Source organism: Sus scrofa, chromosome 17 (genome assembly GCF_054392235.1).
Source record: "Sus scrofa isolate SSC_HxYL_T2T_F1_AM1 chromosome 17, Sscrofa_HxYL_maternal_Yorkshire_Landrace_v2.0, whole genome shotgun sequence".
Taxonomy (NCBI): Eukaryota; Metazoa; Chordata; class Mammalia; order Artiodactyla; family Suidae; genus Sus; species Sus scrofa.
The window spans coordinates 37,741,165-37,754,419 of record NC_139399.1 but is presented as its reverse complement, the minus strand read 5'-3'; the positions used below and the strand labels follow the sequence as shown (position 1 = coordinate 37,754,419).

General features: G+C 51.6%; 1 protein-coding gene across 2 annotated transcripts; it reads right to left on the bottom strand.

The window, feature by feature from the left end:
• Positions 1-2,335: 2,335 nt before the first annotated feature.
• LOC100516119 (cystatin-13-like) lies at positions 2,336-7,809 on the bottom strand. Of its 2 annotated transcripts, none has more exons than XM_085004273.1 (4): positions 7,705-7,809; positions 6,345-6,664; positions 2,673-2,786; positions 2,336-2,517 (listed from the first exon to the last, which is right to left on the bottom strand). In XM_085004273.1, exons 1-4 carry the CDS (start codon positions 7,727-7,729, stop codon positions 2,434-2,436), a joined length of 543 nt encoding a protein of 180 aa, XP_084860399.1. In that variant the 5' UTR covers positions 7,730-7,809; the 3' UTR covers positions 2,336-2,433. The 2 variants fall into 2 exon arrangements, with proteins under 2 accessions (XP_084860399.1, XP_020933341.1); XM_021077682.2 differs by having other exon boundaries at positions 7,598-7,799.
• Positions 7,810-13,255: the final 5,446 nt, after the last annotated feature.

Genomic DNA, 13,255 nt, shown 5'->3' with positions numbered 1-13,255 from the left:
CCTCAGCCTACTCCCCTAGCTCCACCTCAGTGCCATGTGGCCAGACACCCAGGCTTCTAGAACTGCTGTGGGATTGGGGCTCTGGACTCCCACTCTGGTCAGCCCAGGAATGCAAGGGGCCCTGCTGGAAGATGCATCTGTGTCTTCTCCTTTTTTTGCCAAATTCTTCACCAGGGAAGAGGGCTGCGGGGGAAAGTGGAAAGGGCGAGGGAGATAAAGAGGTACAAACTTCTAGTCATTTATGAGTCACGGGGGTGAAATATACAGCAAGGAGAATATAGTCAGTAATATTGTAGCAACTTGGCTGGGTGATGATGGGAATAGACCATCCTGGTGATGGTTGTAACATAGAAACACTGAATCACTATGTTGGGCACTTGGCTCCAGCAGTGAGGGGTCAATGATACTTTATTACTCCTTCAAGTCCCGGGATTGACTGCGGGCTCCTCCTGGGAATACTGGGCCCCAACTGGCCAGGCTGCCCCCCACAGGTGCCCCCACAGCCCTGCTGGAGGAGGACTCCCAGGACTGTTCAGCCAGGTCACCGAGCGCCACCATCGCTCACTTGTCTAAGTAGGCGCTGCTCCTGTGTTGCTGTGGACGTTATCTGGCAGCCCGACCTGCACACCCGGGCTGCAGGTTCCACACCTACCTTTCATTGATTGAGTGATTGATTGATTTTTAGGGTCACTCCCAAGGCACATGGAGGTTCCCAGGCTAGGGGTTGAATCAGAGCTGTAGCTGCTGACCCACGCCACAGCCACAGCAATGCGGGATGTGAGCCGAGTCTGAGACCTAAACCATAGCTCCTGGCAACACTGGATCCTTAACCCACTGATTGAGGCCAGGGATCGAACCTGCGTCCTCATGGATGCTAGTCAGATTCGTTTCTGATGGGCTCCTACCCCCTAGGTTTTAGGAGGTGCTTCTTTCTTGTCATGTTAACCCCCTTCATCATCTCAGCTCAGCCTGACACACATGAACACACGTGCGCACACCCATACACACACACACACACACACTAGCATATGCTTGCACACACGGGAGCCAGCTGATCCACATCTTCTGGCCTACACACCTCCCGGCATCCCCCGGTAACCACCCGCAGACCCCTAGCTAATCCAGGTGACCAGCAACACAGAGAGTCATGGCATGTGACATCTGAAGCTGGGCCACAAAGGGCCTTCCAGCTTCCACCCGGGTCTCTGTCCAGAGGAAGTTGTCTGCCACAGCCAGCACATGGCACCACCTGGAGAGGCCCCACAGCCAAGGGCCAGCACCAGGGGGTGGCCATTGGAGCAAGCGCCTGGGTGGGGGGGCTCCCCAGGGCCAAACCCACCTCCAGGTGAGGGCAATGCAGGCCCCCAGGAGAGGTGGCACTGCCAAGCCCGCCAAGCCCCCGGACCCCTGGCCCACAGACGCCACAGAGACACACAGAAATTGCTCAAGCACTGGGGGCAGGGTGAGTAGTTGCTGTGTTAGGTTATACCTCCTACCCTGTGCTCGCACACACTTGCACATGTGTGCACACTTACATACCCACACACTCCCACACAGCCTACTCCCCATCACTCTTGCATGTTTCTTCCTCTTCAAAACCCAAGTGCAACACAAATCTCCAAAGGAGCCAACTACCCCAGGTTGGACTCAGGCTACACAACAATTTCTTTTCTTCTTCTTCTTCTTTTTTTTTTTTTTTTTTTTTTGCTTTTTAAGGTCACACTCAAGACACATGGAGGTTCCCAGGCTAGGGGTTGAATCAGAGCTACAGCTGCTGGCCTATACCACAGCCACCCCAACGCCGGATCCTAACCTCATCTGTGACCTACACCACAGCTCACAGCAACGCCGGATCCCTGACCCACTGAGGCAGGCCAGGGATCAAACCCACATCCTCATGAATACTGGTTGGATTCGTTTCCCCTGCACCACAATGGGACTGCCCCACAACTATTTCTAAAGCCATTAGGCCATGTCCTTCGGAGCCCTGGGCAGGGGACTCCAGTGGAGATCTGTGGATGGACATTCTCAAGGTGGCCTCATCCTCAGAGCCCACCCTCCAGCCTGAAGCCTCCAGCCTGAAGCCACTGAGGGGTGGGTCTTCTTGTTGGTTTCACATGAAGAAGCTGTCAGCAAGAATGATCTGGGCTCAGAATGTGGTGGAATAAGGAGACAGGCTCCTGTTCTCTTCCATTCATGGGAAGCAGGTTGTCCCTGCTCGTGGATGAACTGATGAAGTGGAAGAGGCAGCCCAACACCCACATAGAGGCGCCGCCCCCCCAGCCCCCCAGCCTCCACGCCTGGAAAATGCACAAAGGAGCAAATGCTACAGAAATGAAGTCAGTAGGTCAGATGTGTTATTTAACTGTTTTGTGAGTGTCTTGGCTGCTTCTTCAAATGCGCATGAGAGCAGCAGAATGTGCTCGAAGACCATTAGACAGGCTGGCATTCTTTCTTCAGCATATTGAGTTCAAATTTCCAGGGTTTGGAGGCAACGATAAAGGTGCAATAAAACATCTAAAAGTGACAAAAAGCTCGTAAGAGAGAAAAATGAAAAAAGCAAAAGTCAAAACCCCTGAAGTTCCTATTTCCGGGAGCCGGGATTTGAAAGGCTGTCTGAGCCAGTTGCACCCTGTGGACTCTGTATCTGTCGAACGTGACTCAGCACGTACCTTCTGCATTTTGGGATCCTGTTGTACTAAGCAGTTATCATTTTCCCCTGAGATTTTCTTGCACATTGTCCGGGCAATTTTGACTTCAAGAAGGTAATCCAAACTCTCTGTGACCTGTGTGTGAGTCATTGAAAGTTAGATACATGAAAGAAGTCGTGGCTTCAACTGTCATCTTTGGTAAGAAAACATGTCACTGCCTGCTTAGGGCAAAGCCTATCTCCCCACCTCCCTCCGTCCTATAGTTTTTTCTGCCAGAGTCTTACCCTGGCCCCGTTTCTCAGTCTCTCTCCTTATGGTATTTAATGTTAAAGTTTGACCACCAAGATGAAGCAAGAAAAGGATCCCTAAAGACCATTTTCCTGGGAAAACTAATGATCGGCTCATTAAGCTTGAGAAACCAGCAGACAACAGCAGAGGTTTTCACATTTTCATCGAACTCCACATAGAGTGTATCGCTTCCCTGTAAATCTTTGGCAGTTTTAAGCATCCACACCTCATGCCACGGGAACACCCTCCCAAATCCTGACTTTCTGGCATCTTCTCCACCTGTGCAGAGCCCACGGGCAGACCCTCTACATCTTGCGGGGAAATGCAGATGGGCAACGGCAAACTCCACTCTCACTACTGAGGAATGAACAGGAAAACACAGGTCCGTACGATGTATGGGAGAGATTGTGCTAATGAGAAGAACTAGGTTCTTTGTCGAAGAATAAGAGATAATTCAGAAAATATAGTAGATGTTTTGGAACTTCTGGAAAAGTCACCTGGGCATTGTCTTTAAGGATACGAAGTTTCAGTGTGATGTCATTTTCATATGTCACAAAATAGTCTCCTTCTTTTGTTTCTTATAACCATTTTTAGCTCATGGAATATACAGCAGACGAGACGTGGCTGCGGCTGTAACTAGGCACCTGCTGATAAAGAGCTTTGCACTTTTGACTTAAAGCATCCAATGGAATAGAGCAGTTTTCTTTTTCTTGGGCCTGTGTGCACGATATTAAGTGAAATCTGAATTGCCCGACAGCACTTTTCTGTTTCCTTTGGGGTTATTTTGTTTGGAGGGATGGTACATCCTTCCTCACCCCTTTTCTTTTTTTTTTCTTTTTTTTTTTTTTTTTGGTTTTTAGGGCTGCACCCTAAGCATATGGAGGTTCTCAGGCTAGGGGTCTAATCGGAGCTACAGCTGCCAGCCTACGCCACAGTCACAGCAATGCTGGGTCTGAGCCGAGTCTGCGACCTACACCACAGCTCATGGCAACACCAGATCCTTAACCCACTGAGCGAGGCCAGGGATCGAACCTGCAACCTCACGGTTCCTAGTTGGATTCATTTCCGCTGGCCACAATGGGAACTCCATCCCTCACCCCTTTCTTTGGGATGTTTTCCAGCCCCATGTAGCTGGAGTGTCAGGGAATTTTAAATACCTCTGTTCTAGCCTCTTTTTGAACCTGTTTCTACTTGATTCTTTTGGCTCTTTACCTGCATTCAAGAGCCGACATTGAACTGAGACATAAAATGCACCCTCACGAAAAGAACTAGGAAACAGTAGGAAATGATAGGTCAGTATTGAGCTATGTGGGCCTTTGCTTTACTTTATTATTATGTGCCTGCCTATAAAGCAGAACCATCTATTTCTCTTGGTATAAATGGACAGCATAGATAAAAAGTCTAAGAAAATGACTAGTCCTGGGAAAGACAGGAACGGCACTGAGATCAGGTACTAAATCTGAGACCCCTGGAGTGGCCCATAACCATGAGGTTTTACTTTGTCCATCCATGGGCGGTGCACACCTGGGCCAGTGTCCACTGCCTAAGAAGCCGAACCCGGGCCCTGGCCTACAGAGGGATCCTGGCCTCTTAGGAATCCAGACGCCAAAGGACCCCTCTGAACATATAGGAAACAGGAGACAGGGCATGTTGGGGTGGCTGGAGGTGGGGGAGTGAGGAGGGAGGGGACAGATGGGGGTCAGGCCAGCGTCACCCATGACCCAGCCCAGTCCCCCCCCCCCCGCCTCTGCCTCCTCCCTCAGGCTGGCAGACTGGCTGCCCGCTCCCTCTTACATGCTGCTGCCTCCCTTCTCTGCTCCCTCCCAAACCAAAACAACCCTCATTCTCAGGAAACGCAACACTGGCTCTATGACTCATCCAGGGCATGGTTCATGTTCAAAGCCCCCAGTTACCCTAAGAACATCTTTTACAGTATTTTTTTTTTTTAAATCCAAGAGATAATACAGAACCACCCCTTCCATTTAGCATCATGTTTCCTTTAACGGAGAACTACTTTCTGCTTCTCCCTGTCTTTCCTGACGCTGATTTTTTTAAGTGGTCCTGGACATCAACTTGTAATATGGATGCGGCTAACTGTCCCTCCTGACAACCCTTGTGCATCTGGGGCAGGAAACTGTCCACAGGTCAAGCCGTGTCCCTGCAGTGATATCACACTAGAGGCATGCGGTGTCGGTGTGTCCCAGTGTTGGTATTTAGTGAGCAAGGCACTTACCGCCTGTCCTGGTTGTAATTAATTAATGGCAGCATTTCACCTCCCACGCCCTCCCTCTCCTCCCCTCCATCCCGTGGGTGCTGGATTCATGGCTGATCTTTGCCTGAATTTACTACCTTGGCGGTTGCAAAATATGATTTTCTAGTTTCATGATCTTTCGCATCTCTAAGTGGGCATTTTTCTGTAAAGAAGAGCCTTCCTGGAGTTCCCATCATGGTGCAGTGGTTAACAAATCTCACTAGGAACCATGAAGTTGCGGGTTTGGGCCCTGGCCTTGCTCAGTGGGTTAAGGATCCGGCGTTGCCATGAGCTGTGGTGCAGGTTGCAGATGTGGCTCAGTGGGTTAAGGATCCTGCGTTGCTCTGGCTCTGGTGTAGGCCGGCAGCTACAGCTCCAATTGGACCCCTAACCTGGAAACCTCCATATGCCGCAGGAGCGGCCCAAGAAATGGCAAACAGACAAAAAATAAATAAAGAAGTAAAAGTTTAAAACTAATATTAAAAAAAAAAAGAAAGAAAAAAGAAGAGCCTTCCTTCCGTCCTGTGCCTCTTTTCAGTAAGAGATACACATGGAGTGTCTTTGCTTGTTCACTGCGTTATAGCCCATCCCTGTCACTGCTCATGCCGATGAGAAGGGCTCAAACTGCCCCAGACATGGCCCCTCACCTGCACTCTCTGATGTGACTTTGCCCAATTTTAAGTTATTGGAGGAGTTCCCATGGTGGCTCAGTGGTAACAAACCTGACCATTTTCCATGAGGACAAACGTTCAATCCCTGGCCTCGCTCAGTGGATTAAGGATTTGGCATTGCCATGAGCTGTGGTGTAGGCCACAGATGTGGCTCAGATCTGGCATTGCTGTGGCTGTGGCATAGGTCAGTGGCTACAGCTCCGATTAGACACCTAACCTGGGAACTTCCATATGCCTTAGGAACAGCCCTAAAAAGACCAAAAAAAAAAAAAAAAAAAGTGATTTAAATGGATATATTATGTTTGACCCCAGAACGATAAAGGAGGAAACTTAGTTTCCTTCCAACCCTCCCTAAAATACCTATGTTCTGGCTCAGGGTGTCTCTCAGCTGCTCTCCCTGGTCTCAGCTGATCCGCATGGACAACGGCCTGGCCGCAGCAGGAGGACAAAGAGGACAAAGAATGAGGACCCAGAGCCACTGACCTGCTCCTGGGATTTCAGAATCTCCTTGACCTTGAAGATGTACGGGTCTTGGCTGGCCTTGTTGTACTCCTTCATGGCGAACCACAGGGCCTGCTGCACGTACACGTAGGATTTTGGGATGTCTTGGAATTTCCTCACCACCTTGGGTGACCCCCAGGCATGGACACCTGTGGATGTCAGGGCCACCACAGCCACCAGGAGCAGCAGGCCGGGGCAGAGCCTGGCCATGGCACCACCACCACGGGGGCACGGGCCAAGTCTATGTCCTTCCCAGGCTGGATGGGCCCTGCAGCCTCTGTACCCGGCCCCTCCCGGCTTTGCTGCAGGAAAAAAGGGGGAAAAGTGCTATTAATATTGCCTTCCTCAAAAAGAAGCTGCCCGTGAAATGCGCAGCTCCAGTCCAGTCTGTTTTCCCATCTTGGTTGCATGCTTCTTGGATGCTCACATGTGCAAGACACACATGCACACGTACACACACACACACACACACACACACACTTGTGTGCCTATCCCTCCTGGCCATGGGTCAGCCGTCACCTGAAATTGAGCCTATTGAGCCTGGGTGGGTCTTGCCAGGCCCCCTGTGCCAGGCACGGCATGTGCTGTGTGGGTCTTGCCATCAGGCCCCTGTGGGGCTGTGAAGGCCTTCACACAGGAGGAAGCGGCTGCTGGACTGTGTGTTGGCTTTGGCCCCAGCTGCCCAGACTTAGTGTGACCCACATATGAGCAGTCACAGCTCGTCTGGTGCATTTGCTTTTGCAGAGACCCTCAGCCCCAGGAGAGCTCCAGGTTGTGGGCTGAGAGGCACGGGGTTAGTGTGCTATGTGCAGACAAGGGGCAAACAGCTCTAGAGGCAGGGTGTGTGTGGCATTTGTCACAGAGAAGTAAGGACCGTGTGTCCCACCTCGATGGAGGACATGCTGGCAAATCCAGGAGATGCCTGGTGTCTGGGAGGCCTAGATGCACAGACACCAGCACTTGACGCTCAGGGTCTTAACTCAGCTGCCCAGGTGCCCTCTGCCAGGAAATGCCAACCAGCCTGTGCCTGCCCAGGGTCAGGAGCCATAGGAACACCAAGCCTGGGTCCCCTCTGCCCTTCCTTCTGCAAGAAGGGAGCATTGACGTGACACATGTGGGGTCTGGGTGGCTAAGTTCTGATCCTGGGCATCTGGAGAAGGTCGCCTGGGCATTCAGGCAGGCCCCACCCCACCCCTGCAGTCATCTCCTGCCCCACACAGCTGCACCCAACCCACCTGAGCACCGAGCCCCTCTCTGCACTCCTTCCCCCCGAGCCCTGGGCTGGCCGCTAGCCGCAGGTGGTCCCTCTCCTTCCCGAGGACCTGAGCTCGATGGCGCCCACCTGGGCCACACTGCATCCAGCACATTCAGTTCATGTGCCTGCTCAAGGTGTCTGTCAGCCTGGGTCAGGGTGCGTCTGCCTGCGCTGCCCTCTCGGCAGGTGGTCACCTTGTGGCCCCTTTATGACATAAGCCCTGCCTCTCTGATGCTGCCCCAGTGACTGGACCCTCTGGCAGTGGACCCTCTGCCCTCAGAAACCTGCAGCTGAGAGCCCCCAGCACCTGCCCCAGCCCAGGCTCCCCTCCTGTCCCTGCATCCTGACGTTCTAGATTCTGTGCTTTGGATGAACAGGTGGAAGTGAAGGTCAAACTCCCAGAAGGTCAAACTCAAACAGCTGGGAAATCACTCCTTCTCTGTTCACAGATCAGCACAGGAAGGTGCGGCCTGAGACCCGTACGATAAAGTCCTCTGAGTGTCTGAGACCCCAGGGGCCACCTGCTAAGGGTCAAACATCTGAGACAGAGTCCTCTGCTCAAATGGAGGGGCCTTTCTAAGCTTGTAGAAAATGCAGACGCCAGACTGAGAAGAGTGAGAAGCTTTGCCACATGTTTTGTACAGCACATGCATGCTCACACACACTTGCTCATATGCTCACACCTCCCAGTCAATGGATAAACAGAAACACTGTACGTTATTTGCAAGGTATTTGACAGAGGGCTAAATTCCCTTTTATGGATAAAGCTCTTTAAAAATACCAAAAAAAAAAAGACAACCTCTCAATTGTCTGGAATCCAAGTGAGCCAGGATTTGAACAGATGATGTTTCTCCTCTTGGCCACGGGGATTGTTTGAAAACAGTGGCCTGTGCTGTGGCCTGGTTGACCCCTCCCACCCCACCCCCGGCCTTGAGTTGGGGAGGTTTCTCAACGCAGAGCAGAGGGACCCCACCTCCTGAGTGCTGGGCTGGTCCCGCATCCTCTGCCGAGGGCATGCAGAGGGGAGACAGACCTGTGTCCTCCGGGCAGGGTCCCCTTTCCTCCTGGCCCCAGGCTCACTGGTCTGTTGGGGTCATGGCAGACACCGATTGCTCCAGAAGCTCCTGCTGCCTAGTAGGCATCTTAGTTCTGCTCCTGAGTGTGGGAACTAGGACCCAGGATGGGCCCCAGCCCACTGATGCTTCTCACCCTGGGCACCTCGGGTGTGGCCCCAGGGCAGTTGGGAGGGGCTCCCTGCTCAGGGGTGGGGTGATTTTGTAAACTTTACTGAACCATAATTCTCCTAGCATACAATTCAACCAGTTAAGTGCATGAGTCAATGGCTTTTAGTCTCTTCCCAGAGTTTTACGTCCAAAACCACAATCAGCTTTCCCAGCGCCCCTGAAACCACTACCCCCAAGCTCCTGCCTCCCAACTCCAGGCAACCACCATCCTACTTTCTCTGTAGACTTAGCTCTTCTGGACCTCGCCTAGACATGAAATCATACTATGTACCGTCTTCGGGCTTCTTTTATTTAGGGTGTTTTCAATGTTTATCTGCATTATAACCTGAACTGCCACTACGTTTCTGTGACTTGCCAAATAACCTTCCATCGTCTGTGTGTTCCGTGCTTCATTTACCCTTTCACCAGTGAGAGAATTTGTGGGTTGTGTCTACTTTGGAGTTATTAAAACTAATAGGGCTGTGAAGATTCATATTCAGGCTTTTGTGTTGACACACATAAGAACAGAATTACTGAGTAACCTTAAATCCACCTTTAACTTTTGAGGATGGTTTTCCAAAGTGGCGGGACCATTTTACGTTCCCATCAACAGTATACAAGCGTTCTGGTTTCTCTGCATCCTTGCCAGCACTGCTTGTTAGGAGGGTTTTGGTTCCAGTTTCTCTGAGTCCTTGTCAGACTGGTTGTTATCTCTCGTGGGTGATAGCCATCTGCCATCCTAGTGGATATGAAGTAAGACAGAGGGAAGTATTTGGCAAACGTGACACAGAACCTTTTCATTTCCATAATATCAAAGAGCTCTTACCAGCAAATTTTTCAAAAACAGAAATCTAGAGGTCCTGTTGTGGCTCAGTGGGGTAAGAACCCGACTAGCATCCATGAAGAAGCGGGTGTGGTTCCTGGCCTTGCTCAGTAGGTTAAGGATCCAGCATCGCCCTTGTTACCGGAATCCACGTTCGTGTTCTTGGAGCCAAAGAATGAACTTTGCAAACGCACAGGCAGCAAGCAAGCAAAAGTCTTTATTACGGGACAGCAAATAGCTCCCAACACAGACACGGGGAGGTGGAGGAAGAGTCCCCCTTTCTATTGTTCTATGGAGGTTTTTAATCTCTTAAAGTCAGGGGTACTCACATGGGGTCCAGATATCAGTTCTTTTTCCATTGGCCTTGCCGAGTTTACCTATATCTGGCCTTGTCCAATAGAGACTTTAGAGTTAGGGTATGCTCCATAAGTGGTTTTTTTTTTTTTTTTTTTTTTTTTTTTTGTCTTTTTGCCTTTTCTTGAGCCACTCCCATGGCATATGGAGGTTCCCAGGCTAGGGGTCTAATCAGAGCTGTAGCTGCCAGCCTACACCACAGCCACAGCAACGCGAGATCCAGCCGCATCTGCGACCTACACAACAGCTCACAGCAACACCAGATCCTTAACCCACTGATCGAGGCCAGGGATCGAACCCACAACATCATGGTTCCTAGTGGGATTCTTTAACCACTGCGCCACAACAGGAATTCCTTCATAAGTTTTATAGTCCTTTCAGTCTTCTTTCCCCTAGACAGAGAGTCGCCACTCTACATCCTTTTGCTAACAGTCAAATGCATAGGTCAGGGGTTAATTCCCACTTTGACATAAAACAAATGTACTTTCAATAGTTAATCTTCCAACAAGCAAGGTCTGTTTGTCTTGATTAGTTTTTACAAATCTGAAACCATGGACGTTAATCAAGGAATGTGTCGTAGTGCATGTTCCTACATTAAACTACCGAATTATATCATTCTGCCTCACCGTAGACGGAGCTCAGAGACGCGGCTTGGCTCTGGCGTTGCTGTGGCTACAGCTCCGATGCCACCCCTAGCCTGGAAACCCCCATATGCTGTGGGTGCAGCCCTTAAAAAAAAAAAAGAATAAAAGAATAAAAGACAGACATCCAATAGGAAACGTGGAGAAAAGTCTTCAACACAAAAATCACAGAAAAAGAAATATAAATATCTCTAACACTTAGGTGAAAAATACGCTTAATCTCCTCAACACTAGACATTCACGTTAACCCAAAAGTGAGGTGTCGCTGTGTCTCACAGTTAAATACAATGATGGGGCTTAAGGCGCCTTGGTCAGCACGGGTGGTGGGAATCCAGCCTCTGGTTCAGGGCGGTTTAATGGTCTCTGTGAAACACTTAAAAGTTGCAACATCTTCAACACAACATCCCGCCTCTAGGCTCTTATCCCACCGATATGGGTGCCTAGGAGCACAAAAGCGGATGGGGACGGGGTTTTTCCTGGCTGGGTCAGAGGTGTCTGAGGTGACTCCCTTGGTAGACTGTATCCTGCAGGGAGCAGGCTTTTGCTGGAACGAGGAGGAACAAACACAACGGTGTCTTCACCAGCTTTGTCCTCACAGATCAGTTCCAACATCCTTGGCAGGGTTGACGTGGAGGCCAGGGTGCCCAGGGGGTTCATGGTGTGGAGGGGGCCTCACCCCTGCACCTGAAGCTGTCCTTGGGGAAGGGGCTCACACTGATACTGGGCAAGGTCAGAAGCTGGGTGGGCCTGGGAGTGAGCTGAGGGCCTGGGCCCCCCTCTCGATCCACAGTCAGCAGCACCTGACCCACTTTTTTTTTTTTTTTTTTTTTTTTAGCCTCACCTGCGGCACGTGGAAGATCCCTGGGCCAGGATTTGAACCTGTGCCATAGCAGCGACCTGAGCCACTGCAGTGACAACCCTGGGTCCTTAACCCGCTGCACCCCAAAAGAACTCCCTTCTCCACTTCTTCATATGGACAATTGGGTCTTTCTCATTCTTGGAAGCAGGTCCAGACAAGCCCTCCACTCCTCTTCCACCTAGATTGCTATAGCTGAAGCCTCCTCAGCAGAAATTCTGGAGCTGGTCAGGCTGCAGGGCCAGATAGCGTTACTGCAATAATTGTTCAGCGATCTGTTTCTCCTTCTCTCCAGGCTCCTGCCTCTCCACTCTGAGCCCTCAAAGCTTTCCACCGTGCACCTAGAGCTGAGCCCGCCTGCAGGAGTGAGGGTCTGCCTGGAGGCCGAGAGGCCAAGCGCTCTCCAAGAAAGAGGCCCCACAAAAGGATGCATTGTTGAGGCCCTAACTCCACCCCAGGGAGCCTGTTACAGAGCCAACACCCTTGAGAGCAAAGGGCCTGGAAGGGAAATGGCCCCGTTACCTCCCCTGTGTCCATGTTGGTTGGCTGCTTGCCAAGGCCAGCACTGAGCAAGGGCAGCAGAAGCTAAGACTGTGCCCAGCCCAGCTGGACTCCTGGGGGCAGGGGCACCGCCTGGGACCAGATTCCTGGCTCAGGTCTAGTTTGGGGAAGTGCCGAGCTAGGCCTTGTGCTGGGAATTCCAGCTGGGTTACTCTGATTGTGTGGTTCTTCTTACAGCAATGCCCTAAGTCTTGCTCCAGGGGCTGTTGAATTGGGAAAAGTCCTGCAGAAATCACCCACTTTCATCTCAAAGCTCCAGCCCCTATCCCTTTGGGGCTTTTCTCTATCAGCAGCCTGGCTCTGGGCTTCTCTTGTAGCTAAAGTTGTTGCAACACTGAGCGAGTTGGAGCTAATTCTACTGCCCATCCTGGCAGCAGGCATAGTCCCAAACTCATGTTTTGTCTTTTGCAAGGTGAGGGTGGGTGTGTGCTTGGAGAAGGTGTGCATTCGGGGGCCAGGGTTTGGGCCCCGGGGTTCCCGGCAGGGAGGGGCAGGCAGGGTTCTGGAAGCACAGCCAGTTGGACACTGCACATGCGCCCACCTCTGGCTGAGCCCACTGTGTGGGAAAGATTGGGGGTGGCCTGTTGCTGCAGTGTCCGTGGGGGCAGTGGGCACGTGGGGCAGGGGACGAGGTCATTGCCTGGGCTGTGCATTTCCCAGGAGTGGCCTAGAGACTCACGTTTCTGTCCTCAGGGGTGGAAAGGCACAAGCGGCAGGCACACCAGGGGTCCGGGTGAGAGTGGGAGACCCAGACCCCAGGCCTTCCTAGCTTCCCGTCCAAGGACCCTCTGTTCTCTGGGCAAGAGCCTTGTCGGCTGTTCTGACCCTGACCTACTTTGATCAAAGTTGCAACAACCACACATTGTGTCTGCTCAAGAACAAAAGCTACCTTGAAACTAACATTGTTCAAGTCTTTGCTGGGACGAAGTCCACACAGGGACGTGGGAGGCGAAGGCTCAGTTCTGTGCTCCCAACTGTCCCCAAGGCCGCTGCTCAGCCTTACCCTAGCAGAGACCCACAGACCTAAGTGTCCAAACATTGAGAGCTGAGCTGGAATGTCACCCTTCCCTGTAGAACATCCCCTCCCATGTCCTGGCTCAGAGAGGCAGGCTTTCCAGCCTCCAGGTGACAGTGAGACGACAGGGCTGAATCACACAGTGAGGCCTTTAAAGAGGAAGGT